Below are 19047 nucleotides of genomic sequence, written 5' to 3'. Positions count from 1 at the left end.
AGCAAAATTAAGGCAAAGGTACATGTTTGTAATTCAAAGGTACTTGATAAGCCCTTGTAGCCTCCAGCAAATAAAAGATTCTCAGTTCATGTCTTAAGTCCCATTTACTGTATTACTGTCTTCTACCACAGCATCTTCTACAAAAATACCTGAGCCCATCTGTGCTTCCAATTCAAGAGTTTGATCTGTTCTTTGGGGAACTTCTGAGACCCAATTCAGTATGTTTGCAAGAAGGTAACACTAGTTGCTAGTCTTGCAATTAATACCAAAAGCAGATTCGTCATTTGATAGTTCATGACTTATTTGACAGGTCATCAGATTTCCCCTCTATACCAACCAGATAAAAAACAGGAGTAAAGGGATAGTCATATAATAAGAGGCAATCACACAGCCATCCAACTTGCTAAAACTGGCATGGACACATATGTTTTTTCTTCTGGGAAGAGGGGAAAGTTTTCTGACTCAGGTCAGTAGATCTATGCCCAACACAACCCTGAAGGCAATAAATAAAAAATAAACTTAAAAAAAAAAGTACAGATAGAATTTGATACAACTTCATGTGTTCAATTTTCAAGACCTTCCCCAAAAAACTTAACATGGTTCCACGAAAATCTGTGTTCAGAAGAAGCAGAACTCTCATTCTGCAATCAACCTGTACCCCCATATAACGTAGCTGGATTAAAGAATACATTTTCTCCAGCTAAAAGCCTGCCCCTATCCATGACTAGCAGACCATCTGCATCTCTACTACATCATACACAAGTGTACTTTATGCAGCATGATCAGAAGTAAGCAAGAAAAGGATGAATTCCTTTGCCATTACTAAACTGCAAGTTCAGTTAACAAATCCATCAAAATACTACAAATGTTTGGATTACAGGAACAGAGAAAGTTCAATATGTAAAACAATATACGTTTATTTAGCACAAAATATTCACGGTCAAATAGAAGTACACATTTTTTTCCTGGTATTTATGTACTAACACAAAGGCATTTGGCACTGTTTTAACCTACAACTGTAGGCCTGACAGCAGTTTATAAACTGTAAGGCAAATTAGGAACTCCTTCTCAAGCTAGTAATCCCTATACAGTTCCACTAACTCCAGTGGAAACATACACAAGAAAAGTGTTAGAAGACTAGGACGTGTGACTACAGTGATTCCTGTAATTACAGCCAACATAATATGCAGGGGTGGGGCTATATTCCCAGGCAGCGAAAGAGAGAAAAACAAAGATAACTGAAAGATTCACAGTAAGTTGCTAGAAACACTGACTGAGAAAGGAATCCAACCATTACATATGAGATTACATGACGTAAGTGCAATTCCCATTTCAGAGAAAACAAGTACGTCACCATATAACGCTCAGGATTTAGGACATCTACAGACTCCAAAGCCTGCAGCTTCAATTTAGAGACAAATGCATGATATTTTCTGGTAAATAAATGCAGATAGCTCACAACAGACAGCACAGAAATACTACTTGAGATTTGATTCCAATAATGACATTGTTACAATCACCAGACACAGACGACCACTCAAATTATGCTGGCAGACAGACTTTCCATAGCTTCTCCATTGCTGAAGTTTCACCGTCTTAAGCATCTGACATCAAAGATTTGCTGGAACTAGTTCAGTCTTCCCTCCTGCAGTTATCACCTGGATTAGACTCCCTGAGTTTGGTCGATTCTTTCCTGTTATCCAGTCATAAAGGGTTCTGTTTTTAAATAAATAGAAAAAATAGGATGGGGAGGATAAAAATAATAATAAAAAAAATACTATCAGGCATATTGGCAGGAAGTATAAAATCATAGACACAGACTTATGGCTAAAATAGGGTTGCTAAACCTTGGAGCTGTTAAAAGTTACAGGTTAAATGATTGTTTTTCTCCCCTACATCTATGTACTCTATTCCTATTCTCTCCCCACGCATCCCTTGCTTTTCAGCCTATGCAAGTACCCTTTCTTTCCAAGTCCTTCTTTCGTAACCCATTACTCTGCCAACAGGGCATCTTAACTGTGAAAACAGTCTCGGCAGAAGCACAGAAATTCCTAAGACATCCAAAATACACTGAGTACGATGGGCTCATTCTGGAAAGCACACTAGTACACTGCTTACCAAAATTAATAAAGAAAACAACATATTTTTCAGGTCCATCAGCCTTTCCACTATTGCACACATAGCAACGACCATTTTGGAACATCCTGCCATCTGACAGAACAGCTTCCAGGATACAGCAGACCTCAAAATGCAAACACCGTATGAGAAACATCCTTCCCAAGATGGAAACGTTACCAATGTTTAACATCACTGGAATCCTTTTCTCTAACACAAGTGAAACTTTCAGTTTTCAAAGGTAGATTTAAAGTTAAGACAGTTAGAAGCCAAAAAACTAAAACACTCAACCTAACTCTCCCACAAGGAAAAAAAATCTTTAGAAGTTAAAAGTTAATTTGTAAAACCCTAACATCTGGCTACATACAATACAGAACTTTTTTTGAACATCTTTGGACCAATTGAAACCAATTGACGGGACCCCTGTAAAGAGCCACATCAAACAGCCGCATGGGCTTCTTGCACCAAAAGTCATTTTCCTCTCTGACATCCAACTGAAAAAAAAATTCACATCACAAAGAAATCAAATGTCAAAACTAAACTACTCTCTGAACAATCAGCACAAGGTGAATGTTATTTCAGTCTCAGTTCTAAAAGCTTTTTAATTCCCAAGAGTAAAGACATTTTGTCCTATACAACGTGTGAAGGCAGATGCATCTGTTTTTCCTCAAAAAGGCAAGACAACTGCGTCCGTGCTTTTCTGTGACCATCCTCAGCAGAATCTTTGCTGCTCTCCATCACCTCACAGAAGGCAGTACTTACGCGCCTTCTCTGAGAACAGTTAGAAACAATAAATCTTATAGTCTCAGCCTGTTGTTAAATAAGCTACAGCTGAAATCTCTGCACTTTGCAACATTATTCAGGACAAGCCTTTGTGGATAATGGAAGAAAAAAAAAACCTTTCACTAAATTATTCTAAACAAAAGCAGGAATTTTTCCAGCTTTGAGAAGTGGATTAATACACCAAAAAGCGGGCAGTAAAAAAATATTAAAACAAATAAACAATGCCAAAGTTTACACGCTTATTTGTAGTTTACCTTTAAGCTAAGCTACTGACTCCTGTGTCTGCAATTTATATAGTCTAGAGCCTTTACTCTGGCTTCCGACTGCGTAAGGCCATCTTATCACTGCAACTGATGCAGAGATGCTGAAGTTGATGGAGCTGGGCTTATTTTTTCCATTTAAGAAGCTTGCACAATAGGCCTAATGTCATTTGGAGACCTACAGAATCACGGAAATTAGGAGAAAAAATGCCCAAATCCAGGACAGCTATTTAGAAAGAGCAGGCAGGAAGATGCAGCAGCAAAAGTGACAGTAAGAACTGCTTAGCTATCACGTGCATACTCACTCAGCAACGAATTCTAAGGATGTCCAAGAGCTGAAGTCTGCATCAGGCATTGATTTCCTGTTCGCTGGTGTATCCAAGGTAACTCTGTGATTAAAACAAGATAAACCCTTATTTATTCATCATGTTTCTGATAAGAGCCACCTGCTTCTTTTCATTGCTGTAACACATGCTTGAATTTTATACTGTGCAGTACAGATCTCCCTCGCATTCTCTACACATGTTAACAGCATATAACTATCAGTTTCAATGTATATCAAAGGCTACAACCTGTAACCCCTTAGCTCCCTGCCTTGCTGATGACATCCAGCCCTCCAGGCCTATCACTTAGCCCACAGCTCCCTCTCAGCCTCTCTCACGCAGATAGGCAGTAGCACTAATATTCTTGCTCACATATACCACACAGCACGTGTGCCCTACTACTACTGCCCTCAACCTCTGCACTTTCAGCTTGCTCCAATGAGTGCGTAGGTCCAGGAAGTTTTGACTTTGATGATACTAAAGGCTGAAGTTTTCAGAACTGTCTCACTGATATGCCATTGACAATACAGGGTATAACTACTCTCAAGAACTCACTTAAAAATAGAGTTTTGCATGAGACCTGTGTACATCCAGAATGGCCAAAAGTGCAGTGTTCTTGGTGTCTGCCTATAAGAGTATACGTATGAGGAAAACATGCAGCAGTTAGATTTTGGGCAGTATTCCAAATACCCATACAGAACTGTTTAGTCTTAAGTTTTGGCTCCAGGTATGGACCTGGCAAGATAAATAATTCTTGCAGCAATACCAATGGACTTTGATACAGTGAAGACCTACTGGTCCACCCATTTTTTCTTTTCTCAAAGCATCAAAAGGATAGTTGTGACAGACACATACAAGCTAAGTTTCTTTTTCTTGCAGATCCTCACTGTGACTAATTTTTACTGATCAATCCCAGGTGCTTCTGTAGATAAAGATACACAGATTTTCTAAGTGAAAACTTGTCCAGTAATCCTTTGCTATAATCACACAGTTAAGTCTAAAACTGTGCTGAACAGTCCTTCTCATCTTCAGAGTTCTGACTGAAAAAAACTATACGTTAATGCTGGCTACTGTTAGAATGTTTAAAGCTGAAATAAATTTTAATCCTAACACCCACTACTGTTTTGCAAAGCAACAGAAAAAGAGGTTATTCACCATTAGGATAACTTGTGCATTGCTACTTCATATATTCAAGACACTTCTCAGTGTATTTGAGTAGCATGGACAGGACATCACAACCACACCAGGGCAACTCTAGGTTACAGCAGTAATAAAACAACGCAGGCAGAGGTAACTATGCAAGCACTTACGGTAAAATAGCAACAGCAGCAGAGCCAGATGGCAAGCCGCTATTGGCACCAGCCAAACTCCGACAAAGCTGGTGCACTGCTCCTTTAGCCATGCCATAGCCAATCATCCCTAGCAACAAAAAACAGGCAAACTAAAACACAATCAACACAGTTCTCAGCATCATCAGAACTATGACAGAAACTCAGATTATTTAACAGTAAGTTTAAGATCACTTACCATAGCCAGAACAGAATCAGATTTAAAACAAACAGAAACATCATTAAAGCAAAAATAAAATTTAAATTTTAAAAAAGGCAAAAACAAACAAACCCAAACAAAATCCTTTTAATAGACATCCAGGAGCATTGAAAAAGCTCTGTTTACTCAGCATTACAGAACTGACAGACTTACTGATTTCAACATGTTTAATTAACACTTCAGAACATACCCTGAGGACCTACAAAGTTAACCTTACTAGCTTAGTTTTGTTGTTTTCTAAGTGCGAAGAGACTCACTGACTTTAATCAAGCAATCATCTGTCAACTTTGAGCGTAAGTCTATGGCATTTATGGGTTTGCACCTGAGCAGATACAGCACACTTCTCACAGAACAGTAATTCACGGGAGCAGCATCCTAATTCTGATAGGCCCTTTGGAGAAAGCTACAAAAAAACTAACAAAAAGAAAACCCACTCCTGGCATAAAGTGACTTAACAACTTGCACGTAAGTCCAGCTTCTGCAGGAGTACTGTTTATTTTAGACAGCCAGTACTCAGCAGTGTAAGATGTATGGGAATGAGAGCACGCAGCACGCTGCTCAAGTACAAGATCTGGACAACCAAGGTGCTACAGGTCTCAGATGTCTCATGGTATGCATCAGCCAAGCAGCCTAGACACAGATTAAGCACACTGGAAAAAAACAAATGTATTTTGTCTACTACAACTGGATGACTTTCTACCTCTCCGTACAACTCCTTTTCAAAGTTCCTGAGGAAGTATTCTGCAACGGAGGTAGAAAGGTAATTTTGCATTACAGAAATATTTCTGTCATATTCAATTAAACACACTGTACAACACCCACATTTATTAGGAGGAATCACTGTCAGGAGTAGCTACCTCATTTTATTTTACTGTAAAATATTTACATTTCTATCATATTCCCCTCTTCTCTAAACCAAACACCAAGTCTTTTGAAACCTTTTCTGTGCTTCTTAGCCATTGTTGTTGGACTACTTATTGTAGCTGTTGTATCATTTGCAGTTTTCTTCAATTTGCATTGAGCGAGTCAACATTTTCACACAGGAAAAGAAAAAACACAGTAAGAGCAAACAAGAAAAAGAGGACTCCTTCCTTAATGGCTGGTAATAACAAGCCAGCAAGTCATATTTGCAAAAGTTGAGTAACAATTGTTTCCCAATTCTTCCTGAAGTTAATAAGCTTCATGTGTTTCCCCAAAGCACTGCTGTATTTAAAAAAAAAAAATCCAGACTTGTTGAAAACCGCTAGTTCAAAACATGAAAGCAAATCATTGATTCTTCTGCTGTGGTCTCTACCTCCCAAAGCAACCCAAACAGAAGACATCAGGAATGTCTGCCAAAGTTCACATTATTTCATTTGTAGGTGGTCAGTCAGTAGTAGACAGTACATCATGCATCTGCTTATTCACATAAAATAAGCCTTTTATCCTCAGAATATGTCAGACGCAGCTGTAAACTTGGAAGGTAAATCATTAACTAGAAAACATAGTGTGTTTCTCCTCAACCATTTTAGATGTGGCTTTCAGGAATACTCATTAAATTTATAATGTGCTTTACAGTGTTAGTAGCTGTGTCTCATCAAAGTATTGTTAAGCCACACCAACAAATTGGGACTTAGAAATCTGGGAGCAATTTAAAAGAAAAAGGCATACAAACCCACAGGCAAGGAAAGTTTTTTGGGACAAATACTTCTTTCTCCACACAGATCAACATACTTATGAGTGAGATGAAAAAAATCTTAGAAAAGCTTTTTCGAAATAGGTTGGAGGGTGAAACTGAAGGTCAACAAGCTTATCTGTGTCTGAAGCAAAGGTGGACTGGAATCAGAACATGAACAGGACAAGCACATTTAATAGAATCAGCTGAGTCATCACTAGCTGAAAAACAGGGCAGCTAGGGATTTGACTTTTTAAAAGACAAATAAGAGATTTAACTTCATTTAAGCACTATACTTACAGCTTGCTGTGTACTTTTGTCCTCCACTATTTTCCAAATTATTTTTTACTGTATGCTATATTACTCAAGTCCATTTCATGAACACATATCAGCTATTAACTAAATACTGATTCTGTTTGTGCTCCAGCTTCAAGAAATTCAGTGTTGCCATCTGTAAAATTACACTTACCTTAAGCATTTCGGCAGCAACTTTCCATTTGTAATGGATATCAAGAAACTGGCAAGTGAAACTATTCCTCATGAGCAATACTGCTCAGATTAACACAGAGGTATAACTGCTCATGTCTCAGCAGTTACCATACATGGCATTTTACCTGGAGTTCCAGATAAAGCAGCTTGAGCTCCTGTCAAAGTCAAGAGACCTCCTTCTTTCAGATGTTTTGTGGCAAGGTGACTGGAAATAGTGGATGTCCAAACACTTTGTTTCCACATCAGATCACAGTTTTTGTACAAAGCTGATTAGGAAGACAATTAGTTAAAGTAACTATAAGAAAGAACATTTCTCATTCTGGTTTCCTTCCTATCACACATAGCGCAACAGTACTACTCAAAGTACAATGAAAATATGCTTTCAATTATTTTCTACTTCCACATTGGATAAAATATCAATTTACATCTTTTACATCTCTTTGGGTGTTGAATCCCAGCTCTACAGCATGTATTCTAGGCGATTATCTGCTATCAAAAATAAAAAATATAACATATAAACATCAGATAGTTCCATTAGCTCTCTATTAATGCTTATACTCAATTCAAAGACTTGCAAATTCTTCAGACTGCTTTAATCTATGTCAAGGACCTCAAAATTTTCACATCAGCTTCTTCTCACTTTGTAGCAGCATGATCTCTCTTTCCATAACTTCCCTGCTGGCTGCAAATAGTTCTGCTCCACTAGTATGCAGAAAGAAGACTCCAAGAGTTGAACAGAAGTGTTTCTTATCACCATATTATATTATAAATCAAGAAACAATATGTCTGAAAGTAATCTGTTGGTATAAACATACTAACCTATTACTCTGCACTATACTGAGTGTGCATCCTAGTGCCTCTATATACCAGAGAGCAAATTCTACTATAGCAGCCTATTAGGGCTGGGGAGAACACCAGAGACTTCACATGAAAGCAAAATTCAAGTACTTGTCATTGTTTTTTTTCTCTTTTCCATGCAGGTATTGATAGCAAAAAATAGCGACTAGCCACGTCAAAGATCTTACCATTCAGAAAGAATCATTTTCAGAACACAGCACAGAATAAGCACATGAGCAACTCAGTGAGATAAGCTGACCACTTGATTCCAAGATGCTCTGCTATCTCACCAAGAATTACTGTAAATTAGGGTTATGATCAGTCACCTTATTTCCAATACTGTACATATTTATTACAATCCAATATAATGTAATTGTGTAAATGTATTCACTTTGATTGAACTGTGTATGTCTTCTCACATTCTCCTCATAGGCGAAAATTTTGCCTATGACGTCTGAGCTGGGAAGCGGGAGGAAAATACCACGTTTTACCAGATTTACTCCATACAGAAAGCAAGGTGCTTTATCTACTATTATAAGTATTCTCTATACTAGTAGGGAAAGCAAAAAATTACTTTCTGAATATTACATGTTTAAAAGCGTTATAAATCTACGGACTTTTTTTTTTCCCTCTAGGGTGGTCTTGAGTTGTTAGACAGCTCTGGATTGTATAGTAACAGCTCAGAGAGCTGCAGCATGCAACTGTGATTGCATCAGTAAAGCAGTGAACTGGGCAACAACATCGACATTCTACTCAGCCGCTACCTTATGTAAGCTGCCTGCCTCGTCAAAAGGTAGTTCACAGATAATAATACTGCACATCAAGATTTACCAATGGAAAATAGTGCACTAAAAAACTCTTCTGAGAACAGTGAAAATGTAATGGGCACCAATAATTCAGAAACGTGCTAAGATACATTGTGACTGAGCTCTTCTGCACTATTAGGCTAACGTCCTCTTCCAGACTCCAGAAGAAAGATGATCTCAAAGACCTCTACAACCACGATTTTTAAGGACTCCTCTGAGATTTCATTCATATATAAACAGGCATGCAGAGGCTTACATTTAGCTTTGGCGCTGCCTCCAGCCCATCCTCCTGCTACACATAAGATTGCATCCACCTTTTCTTCACCAAGCAGCTTTCCAATCTCTGCTGTCACCTTCAAAACACAGAATAAAAACATTCTGAAGCCACTGGACTGTAAAGGAGTAAATATCAGTGTAAAGGAGTAAACATCAAGATTGCCTTAAAGTTTCTCAACTACCTAACTAGAGGAAAAAACACAACACAAAGCAATTTAACCAGCAGCAGAAAACTAACATGATCATCAACTCAGAATAATTGAGTTGAAAGACAACTATAGATGACAGTCAGATCCTACAGTGCGTGATGTCACTGGAAATAACTGATCTGAGCAGGATCAAGAGATCCAACCCTTACCTACATCACATACTGCCTTTTTTTTTTTTTTTTTTTTTTTTTTTTTACTTTTTAGCAATTTCTTTTTGAAGGCACTTCTCTGCAGACTGTGCCATTTAAGCACATGGGGCAAAAAGCTCCAGATCTGCTCATAACTGCTTCTGTGACACTTCTTGATGACAGCACAAGGAACAAACAACTAAACATTTGCCTTGTCACTGCTTCTGCCTAAACTGCACGAGCTGCGCGTCACAACACTGCACCTGAGAGGGAGGCTATGGATACCCAGCACCTTTTTCTCCATAACTGGTAATGCATTTAGTTATGAATTTCCTGGTGCCTCGGTGAAGTGGGACCCCATTTCAGCCTGCAACCACGGCACCGTCCCCACGCGCTCCCACCTGCTCGGCCTGCTCGGTGAAGGACTCGGTGGGCCTCACCACCACGCTGGCGCTGGCCTCCTCGTTCTCGGCCAGGTCGATGCTGGCGACCCACTGCGCAGCAAGAGAACCGTTAGCACCGGTCCCGGGGCACGCAGCTCCCCGCTGCCCAGCCGCTGCCTCCCCGCACCCCGTCCCGCCCCGCCCGGCGCGCACCCAGTTCCTGGACTTGAAGTACTGCACGCACTGGGACCCCAGGGCCCCTCTGCCGCCGTACACCAGCACCCTTCCCGCCGCAGCCATGCTCGCAGCTCGCCGGCCCCACTCCCGCCCGGCTCCGCCTTGCAGCCCGCCCCGCCTCACAGCCCAGCGGGACCTGCGCATGCGGAGCAGAGGCAGGTCCTGTCAGGGGTAAGATTGGACCACCCCCGAAAGCCAGGGGAAATTACCCCCGCCTGCGGGCCCCAGCAACGAGTTGCGTTACTACCCTCGGGGACGTTGCGAGGGTTAATTAATTAATTAATTAGTGGCTCTATAGGGCTTGAGTAGCAGTAACCGTAGAAGCGCAAATAAGTGCTGCCGGCTCTTCAGTGCTACCTGATGACACTCGGAGCTGGGATTGCTGCAGCGATGGTGCATGCAGAATCACAGAATCATTACGGCTGGAAATGACCTCTAAGATCACCTAGTCCAACCATCAGCCCGTCACCACCATGCCCACTAACCATGTCCCTCAGTGCCACATCTCCACGGTTCTTGAACACCTCCAGGGACGGTGACTCCACTACCTCCCTGGGCAGCCTGTGCCACTGCATCACCACTCTTTCTGAGGACAAGTTTTTTCTAATTTCCAACCTGAACCTCCCCTGGCACAACTTAAGGCCGTTCCGTCTCGTCCTATTGTTACCCAGGAGAAGAGGCCAACTCCTACCTCACCACAACCTCCTTTCAGACAGTTGTAGAGAGCTATAAGGTCTCCCCTGAGCCTCCTCTTCTCCTGATTGAACAACCCCAGCTCCCTCAGCCATTCCTCATAAGACTTGTGTTCTGCCACATTAGCAGTCCCATGAGCTCTGGCAGCAGTGACATTTAGGCTGGCACAGAGTAAGCATCAGGAGGAGCACACAGCAAAGATGTCAGCAAAATTCTGCTGTTGATGCTTGTAATACCTTGTAGCAAATTAGCTGTGTTTTTAATAATCTTAAAAATAAATAAATACAATTCTACTTCTCATTTTCTTCCCATGCGGTTATGGTATAGATCTCAAAGACATTTGAGCAAGACAATTAAACCTCTGGTGAAACATTAGCTTTGCAATAGATATAGGATTACTTTCCGCAGAAAGAAGCACCACGGCGCTGCAGGGTAATGAAGCCGTTGTTTGCAACCATTTCAGGATGTTGTCGCAGCAAGATGTATTTTTGGACTCGATTTTTAACCATACAGTTTAATTTCCGGAGCTTCAAAATATAATGAAATATATTTTGAAATACCTGCTGTTCAGCTGTGGATTTTGGAGCATCAGGAAAAATTGGGAATGTGCCTGATTGCTGCAGAGAGGCCTTGGAGATGACTCCCTGAGACCACTAAGATGCCTGGCTGTTTTAAAAAGACTTTATTTGCCTTGGCTTCTGCAATAAGTTTTGCATCTTTTATCTTGATTGTTGTCGCAATGGGGACTCCAAAGTGGATGACTGGGAAGATTCTGTGCAAAACAGGAGCTGAATTAGTCAATGCCACAGATCCAGAGCTGGTCAAGTTCATTGGAGAAATTTACTACGGACTCTTTCGGGGCGGCAAAATACGGCAGTGTGGGTTGGGCGGGCGTCACTCCAAATTCTCAGGTAAGCGCAGTTTTGGTTGAATCCCTAACTCGAATGTCTAGTTCAACTCTAAAGGCACTCCATTTTGTTTACAGAACTTGTAGATTGCAATTCATTATTATAAAAAATATATTTGTTCCTTGCTTGTGGTCTGTATAGTTTGGGATTTGAGTGGGAATGTAAACCCTCTACCATTTCAGGCTAATTATTTTTTTCTCTGGTTACGTTCTGTAATCTTGGAATTGAGAAACAAAATCCCTAGGGCTAGCTTGAGGGTTTCCTTTTAGTCTTGTAAAGGGAGTGAAAGTCACTGCTTGTGTCCCAGGCTGAGCTATAGAAGGAAGTACATTTGATGTGACCCTGTAAGTCATACTATCACCTTAACTGAAGCTTTCCTCTGGTGAGTGTTGCTCTGCAGTATCTCTGTACCTCTATCATTGCCTTCTTTGTAGAGCTCCTCACTTTCTTTTTGTGTGTGTGTTTCTTTTTCTTTTAAGAAGCAGAGATGTATTTAGCTGTCCACATTGATGCATTTCTCCATCTGTCCCAATGCAGATGTTTGCCACTGCAGATCCTCCTAACTTTATTAACATGTTGAAGAAGTTCATACCTTCTTTTCTGGTAACTCTGAAGACAAAAAAAAAAAAAATTGCTGAATGTGGACTAGTCACATTTCAGTAACCAGATTGCTGGCAAATAGGCAAGCAGGGCAAAGTTCTTCTTGCTCTGCTCAGCTGTTTCTTTTCAAGATATTCAGAAATGCAGTCCCAGTTCTTTCACCCTATCCACAGCTGTGAGACAGAATGACAAAAAAGGTAGCCAATACTCTTTTCAACCTTTCTACAACTTTCTGAACTCATTAGTATACTTTCTGATTAATTACAGTGTAAGCTGAGAGGAAAGCCTAGCATTCCACCATCACTGTGGTGTGCGTTGATACATATCTGGAGGATGTGATCCTATCCTTCTTGGACAAAGCTCTCGCTTATGCTAATAAGAATTTTCCCTGTTAGAACTATAAAATAGGGTCATTAACTGCAGAGGACATGACTGTGTGTTGAGGTAAACAAGCATGCAAGAGATTTTCCCTTTTAAATACTTTAATAGCTCTATAAAGGTTCGCTGTGCTGGCATCAAAATAGTATCATGGTAGTACTACAGAGCTGTTAGATTCACCTCCTCCTGGAGGTGTTCCATTCATACTGTGTCATCTATATTAGACCCATGTGGTTTTTCTGGAAGTCCTAAGGCATTCTAAATTGGTGTGAGATGCTTATGTTTTGACATCTGAATCGAGCCCTGGGAACGAGCTGGGGAAGCAGACATTTGTCTGCATGCACGGCAGACACAGCTGGAATGTGTCAGCAGGCCCCGCAGCAGTGTTCTTCCTCAAGATTCTTTCTTCTTTATTAAGCCAGGCTTACTGCTCATGGCTTTGGGAAAGAGGAAAAAGAATCCTTACAACTACCCTGGTGCTGTTTTATAACAAAGCTAAATTCCATGTGCTTTGCTTTTTACTGCCAGTTATTTTCCAGTGAGAAAGTAAGCTAGTTTCTGGCTTCCCGTTTTACAGAATCACAGAATTATATTGTGAAACCAAGGAGGGAATTTGAAAAGTGAAACCTGTGAGATTAGGAAATATGAATTCAGAGTAGATCTCGATGGAACCTGTAGGAAGAGAGAGAAAGAAGAATCATATGAAAAAATAAATCAGACAGGAGCAATACCTTTTCAGGCAGCAAAGGCCTGGATAAGGAAACTGGGACTCCTAGACTTCAAAGGGACAGAAATGGGAAACTCAGAAAGAGAAGTTTGGAGTGGAAAACAAGGGTGATTAAGATATTAACAAAATGAGATAAATAAAACAGTACTTAACCCTGAATCCTTATTCATAAGTCCTCTGCGAAGGATTTTTCCTGTGGCAGAATATATCCTGTTTGTCTGATACAGTGAGAAATACAGCATAACAAACTAAGATGAGGGTAACCACCTGAACTGATTGCCTCTTTAAAAATAGTCTTGTTTAGGTATAATTTCAGTTTGTTGTATGAGCATAGTGTGCTGTTTTTATTGTTATCAAGAAAAATTACACACTCAATAGATGATTTTTTTTTTGCCAGTTTTCCCACATATGGTGAAGAAACTGAATACAGGCCTACATGTGATGATAATAATGTTCCTTTGTGTGGCCATTTCCTTTTCTCTGGTCAGTTTTGGATTCTGCATTCTTAACGCAATAAAAGTTCCTTACCGGGCTATTAAGGGTCCAGCAGGAATATGCCTTTGGAATTTCCTTGCAGGTAAAACAATTTACCAGTATTTTTCATCAGGTCAGATTTGTTAAAAAAAAATGTTAACAGCAAAACTTCTCTTGCCTTACTAAATATCTCCTTGACTTAAATACTTGTGAATAAAATGAAGTTGCAGTAAATTTTCATCTACCAAAACAGATCTGTCAGATGGCATTTCAGCTTACTGTATCTAGTCAGCTTTTTACAGGGGCTGCAAATGTCAGTCTTCAGAATCACTGATGAAGGGACTTTGTTGCAAACACTGGTACAATGCTTGGCCACTGTATGGGAACTGCTGAGTCATGGCCTGAACCACTGATTGAGCACCTGGAGGAAAGACCCAGTCAGCCCTGGGAGCACAGGTGAAGGCAATTCACCTGTGCAACCAGAAGGGGTGGGGCCTGGCTCCACCCCTCTTAGGCCTCATTTAAGGGCTGACTGCCCCTGAGGAAGGATCTCTTCCTGGAGATCCCTCCTTGGTGGGAGCCTTTCCTTGTGAGCCCAAAATCTTCCGATCTGGGTGAGCACTGTATTTTCCTTCCACCTTTTTGTAATGCTATTTCCATCGCGTTTGTCCTGATCACTACAGCCACACAATAAAGGCTAAGCATTCTGAAGCTGTTTAAGCCATGCCCAAGTCCATCCCATTCTGCTCACTTTTGTATTTAGTAAGTCCCTCTGAAGCACAACCAAAATGCCCGTCTTGTGTTGACAGCAATGGTGAATACTTATTTTGTTTTGTTGCAGGTGGATTCATAGCACTTGCAGTCACCAGCTTTATGGTTGCTGTAAAATTTCACCGCCTCACAGAAAGAATTGCCAATTTTCGGGAGAATGTCTTTCAATTTGTTATCTTAGAAGAACAGCTTGAAGATTGTTTTTGGATTTGTGTGGCAAGCGCCACAGCACATGCAGTGAATTTGCTGCTAATAGCCATTAGTTGTATTAATTTCCCTAAAATTAAGACTAAAACAGAAGAAGCAAATGTTACAGCTGAAGATATCATGTACTAATAAATCTGTGTAGGATTTCTTTGGTGAAGAGAACTATCATGATAGAAATAGCTTCTTGGCTTTTCAACTTCTGGTTTGGATGGAGAATTTTGGTTTAGACATGAGTTAAGATGCCAAGTGTGAAATTCTGCAGTATTTTTTTAAGGTCAGTCTACAGCACCAGCAATTAGCACATATGGGAAAGTAGGATGAACAAATGCTACAAATATTAGTTTCAAGAATGACCTGTATGTGCAATATATGCAGCTGACAGTTTCGATAAAATTTACATTTTAAATACTTTAGAAAACTAAGGTGAAGAATAATTTCACCTAAACCAAATGTCTTTTTTTGTTTAGAAAGAAAATATGTTCATCGTAAACCTTTGACAACACAGGATTATTACAGAACAAAAAGAATGGATTTTGCCAATTACCTTCTCAGAATTTTCTGGAAATGTTTAAGACAGCCATCTAGGACATGGTTGATGATGGTAAACTGCATTGAAGAAGAAGATCTCACTATCTGTGGGGCTAAATTTAGGGGGAAGCACAGGCTAAGTATGTGTGGTAGTGTTTAAAAATAGAAATTATCATCAAACTCCGCAAAACAAAGAAGTAAGAAAAGTAAAGTTGATGGTAGGCTATGAATAAATGACTAGCTGCAAGATGAAGGTTTCATTGCGAGTTCTGGAAGTAAAGTAAATAGAATCTAAGTAACAGTCCTTTTAGATATTCTGAAAAGTGTGAAATTAATGATCTTCAGCCCCCTGTCATTCTTGCTTCTGCCTGAAATCAAGTAAAATAAATATATGATGAAACAGTACTAAAATGAATAAAAATAGTTACGTGGATGGAAGGTACTAGGAAGTATCCTAGTTCTGACAAGCATTCAAGCAGTTGTTGCACCACGAATAATTAATATTTAACTGAAAAGAATATACTATTAAACATGTCCTGTTTTTGCTTTAATTACTATAGTGAATATATACTACCTTTTTAGCAATAGGAACTATAGATAACTGAAGAATTTCTCTGAATAAATGAAAGAAGATATTATCTAAATTCATGTCAATAAATAATTTTGTAGTCGGTTGCTCTTTGTCAGACCAGCAGGTTTTGTAACTCCATTCTTGTGACAAGTTCTTTGTAAAAAAAAAAAAAAATAGTAACGTTTGTAGAAGAGGGATTCAAAGTGTTTTTAAAACATTTCAGGATACAAAAAACTATTTTTTCATTTGAAAACATCTCTTCACAAAAATAGTATTGTAAAGGTCAAGTATTTTCAGAAGTGCCTAAAACTATATTTTATGTACCCAAATAATTAGTTTTATCACTGAATTGTGCAGAACACTCAGTGAAGAAAGTTACCAGAATAAGCTGATATTCAACATTTTTGCTGACTAATCTGCTTAGGTAGATATTTAAATGAGGATAACTCAGCTTAAGTCGATGAGCTTAACATCTTTGACCCCGATACTTATTTTCCTCCCTCTTTTTACTTTGTTTACATCTGAAGACCAATGAAAACAGCTGTCTTATGAAGAAAATTCTACTTTCAGTTGGTATTTTTATAAAATAAGTTTTGCTATTGTAAAACAGTGCTCTTAATTTACACAGCGGACTCAAGCCACTGAATGCTCCAGCAGTTTACGTGCAAGCTCTGTGTGAGGTAAGAAATTAAAATGATTCATTTCATCTTCAGCACATACTCAGCATGAGCAGCAGGCATTGGGAAAGGCAGTATCATAGTTCCAAAGGAAATGTCATAACCCAGAGTCAATCTGTAGATGTACTAAGCAGTCTCCCTGTTACTGTGTGCTATACCATCTCGAGATAGTTTTGGCCCTACAAGGTCAGCAGGATTATGAGTGGAGAAGAAATTTGTGCACCTGCTTTTGCAACAGGTATTAATAATCTCTTTTCTTCAATACAGTGTTAGCCACTTTTTTTTTTTTTAGGAGCACCATAAATAAATATATAAATAAGAGGCAGTTTCAAAGTTTTGGTAAGTCTGAAGCACTTACTACAATTTTAGAATAAAGAGGACACAATAAGGTAGAAAGAAGTGATTCCTAATTTACACCACTTACTTCACTGTTCTATTTTCACTGGTGTTTTCATCCAGACTCTACACTGAGCCACAACTGCAGGAGGATGGTCCAATGCCCTGTTCATGGGGAGGCAGCAGGCCACCCCCTTCTTTGACGGTGCCTTTGGTGCTAACTGCACAGTGCTTCTACAGTACCACCACCTTCCTCTCCCAGAAAATTCAGAGTGGCTCTGAAATGCAAGGCCTTAAACTGACAGATAACTACGCAAACAGAAAATGAAATACTTGTTATTTGTAAATGTTCTATGTACATATAATTAAGAAGTAGTTGTTGTACAAAAATAATTATACTGTAACATATAACTTAGGCTCCACTAAATGTAATTTTCTCTAAGAAATGAAAAGGAAGCAGATTTAGAGGTGCACCATGCTGAAAGATAACTTTGGCAATGCTTTGCAGTAGTACTAGTATGCATGTATTACAGCACATTTTTCTTACTGCTAATGAAGTGTGTAATGCCCCCAGGGCTTCCTCAATTGTTATTTAAACTGTTACTGAATAAGAGCAGTGGGACTACTTACTGGTGTAATGGCAAGATTGCTGGACTGTTCAACTGGATTCCTGGGCAGGTAACAGTAGCTCTGAAAGAACCGTGTGAGAGCACTGTGTAAGTAAAGAGGGACAGCTGTGCTTTGTTTTGAATCTACTCAACAATGGAGCACACTCTGCAGTAATAGTCCAAAAGATGTCTGACACCAAATCTATGAAACAATTCTGAGTCTTACTGTGGGATGTTGTAGCTGCCTGAGCTGAATGATGAAATAGCATTGTCATCCAATTACTTCTGTGTGACTTGTGAGAAAACATTATTTTCAGTTCTCTTTAGAGTGAACAGAAGTATTACTGTGCATGAAACAAACTGAATTAAACATATATAAGGCTAAATTAACATTTCAACTACATAGATTGTCACAGTTAAGCACAGTTGAGACATATTGATGGGAAAATGCATAGAATATTTACCCTTTTGTTCCCTGTTGGAAAAAAATGATTAAATACAATCACACATAGTTAAGCTGTGTTGTCTACGACAACGTACTAAGGCCTCCCTTCCGTCCGCACCTCCACGTGCAGGGGCATACGGGACACATACACGGTATGTAGTGCCGAAATGCCAATTTAATGCTGCGCAACAAGGCTACTTATGCCTGTACATGCAACTGCCCCGTATACCCGTGACCCCCCCTGCTCCTCCCAGGTGCTTGCAGGCACCACCCGCCATGACTCCCCGATTCCTCCCTTGGTGCTCGCAAGCACCACCCATCCCATTTAATCCCGCAAGCTGTATAATTACAAAGTACTCCTTAAGGTTAGCAATGGCCAACACTATCACTTCAGCATTTTCAGCTTTCCCTTTTACATCCTAAAACACTCTCAGAAACACGGTTTAGCTATGCTTCACATAGAGATGTGCCTAATCACATGCAGACTCAACGTGTGGAAATGAAGGCTGCTTTGGGGGAACTTATTACTCTGGAAGATTTGAAACCCCAAGTGGGTTAATTTATGAGGTATCTGCAATTGATGAAGTATTTGCCCAGAACTTTAAAGAGATTATGCGTCAAATATTATTCTTCCATAGAGTTAAAGACTACTTCAAAAGCCCTTAAAACACTCACTCATATCCCTGCAGAGTATGGAGATGCTCCATGAAGGAGGTAGAGAAGCTAAGGGACCATTCCTCAAAGAACGAAGAAACTATTACTTGTATATAAGAACCTCTCCAAAATAAAGATAAGAGCTAAGTACCACTTTGGTTCTTTATTAATGTTAGGATTTAATATTAAAAACAGATGCAGTTTCCTTCAGTCATTTTCTCTGAGTGACGCTGTCCTTAGTAAGACATGATCATTCCAGCTCTCATACCAATGATACTGTATGTCAGCAAACTCCAACACTTCTTTTCCATGTGGTGATTTTGCTACAAAAACATACATCTACTTCTGGGGTTATACTGATGACCCAGTATTCTGGTGTGAATTTTTCTGACACAACTGTGGACATTTTTCTTTTTTTTGGG

The 19047-nt window shown here is 39.7% G+C and overlaps 2 protein-coding genes across 2 annotated transcripts; one reads left to right on the top strand and one right to left on the bottom strand.

Annotated features, from left to right (window-relative positions):
* QDPR (quinoid dihydropteridine reductase) lies at positions 893-10178 on the bottom strand. Its single transcript, XM_021396365.1, has 7 exons — positions 10025-10178; positions 9830-9922; positions 9072-9168; positions 7298-7438; positions 4792-4900; positions 3464-3547; positions 893-1716 (listed from the first exon to the last, which is right to left on the bottom strand). The coding sequence occupies exons 1-7, from the start codon at positions 10109-10111 to the stop codon at positions 1611-1613; spliced, it is 717 nt and encodes a 238-aa protein (XP_021252040.1). The 5' UTR covers positions 10112-10178; the 3' UTR covers positions 893-1610.
* CLRN2 (clarin 2) lies at positions 11071-14963 on the top strand. Its single transcript, XM_021395933.1, has 3 exons — positions 11071-11652; positions 13752-13931; positions 14670-14963. The coding sequence occupies exons 1-3, from the start codon at positions 11400-11402 to the stop codon at positions 14933-14935; spliced, it is 699 nt and encodes a 232-aa protein (XP_021251608.1). The 5' UTR covers positions 11071-11399; the 3' UTR covers positions 14936-14963.

This window comes from Numida meleagris, chromosome 4 (genome assembly GCF_002078875.1).
Source record: "Numida meleagris isolate 19003 breed g44 Domestic line chromosome 4, NumMel1.0, whole genome shotgun sequence".
Classification (NCBI taxonomy): Eukaryota; Metazoa; Chordata; class Aves; order Galliformes; family Numididae; genus Numida; species Numida meleagris.
Note: the sequence above shows the minus strand (reverse complement) of the source record. Positions and strands in the feature narration are given on the sequence as shown.

Bases quoted from the DNA above. Each gene is read 5' to 3' on its own strand.
- QDPR (XM_021396365.1), bottom strand. From the start codon at position 10,111: ATGGCTGCGGCGGGAAGGGTGCTGGTGTACGGCGGCAGAGGGGCCCTG. The intron at 4,901-7,297 runs GTAAAATGCCAT...TTTTGTTGCTAG, and splicing joins TGCTTTATCTGGAACTCCAG to GGATGATTGGCTATGGCATG. The intron at 1,717-3,463 runs GTGAGTATGCAC...ATTTAAAAACAG, and splicing joins TCCTTAGAATTCGTTGCTGA to AACCCTTTATGACTGGATAA.
- CLRN2 (XM_021395933.1), top strand. From the start codon at position 11,400: ATGCCTGGCTGTTTTAAAAAGACTTTATTTGCCTTGGCTTCTGCAATA. The intron at 11,653-13,751 runs GTAAGCGCAGTT...TTTTTTTGCCAG, and splicing joins GCGTCACTCCAAATTCTCAG to TTTTCCCACATATGGTGAAG. The intron at 13,932-14,669 runs GTAAAACAATTT...GTTTTGTTGCAG, and splicing joins CCTTTGGAATTTCCTTGCAG to GTGGATTCATAGCACTTGCA.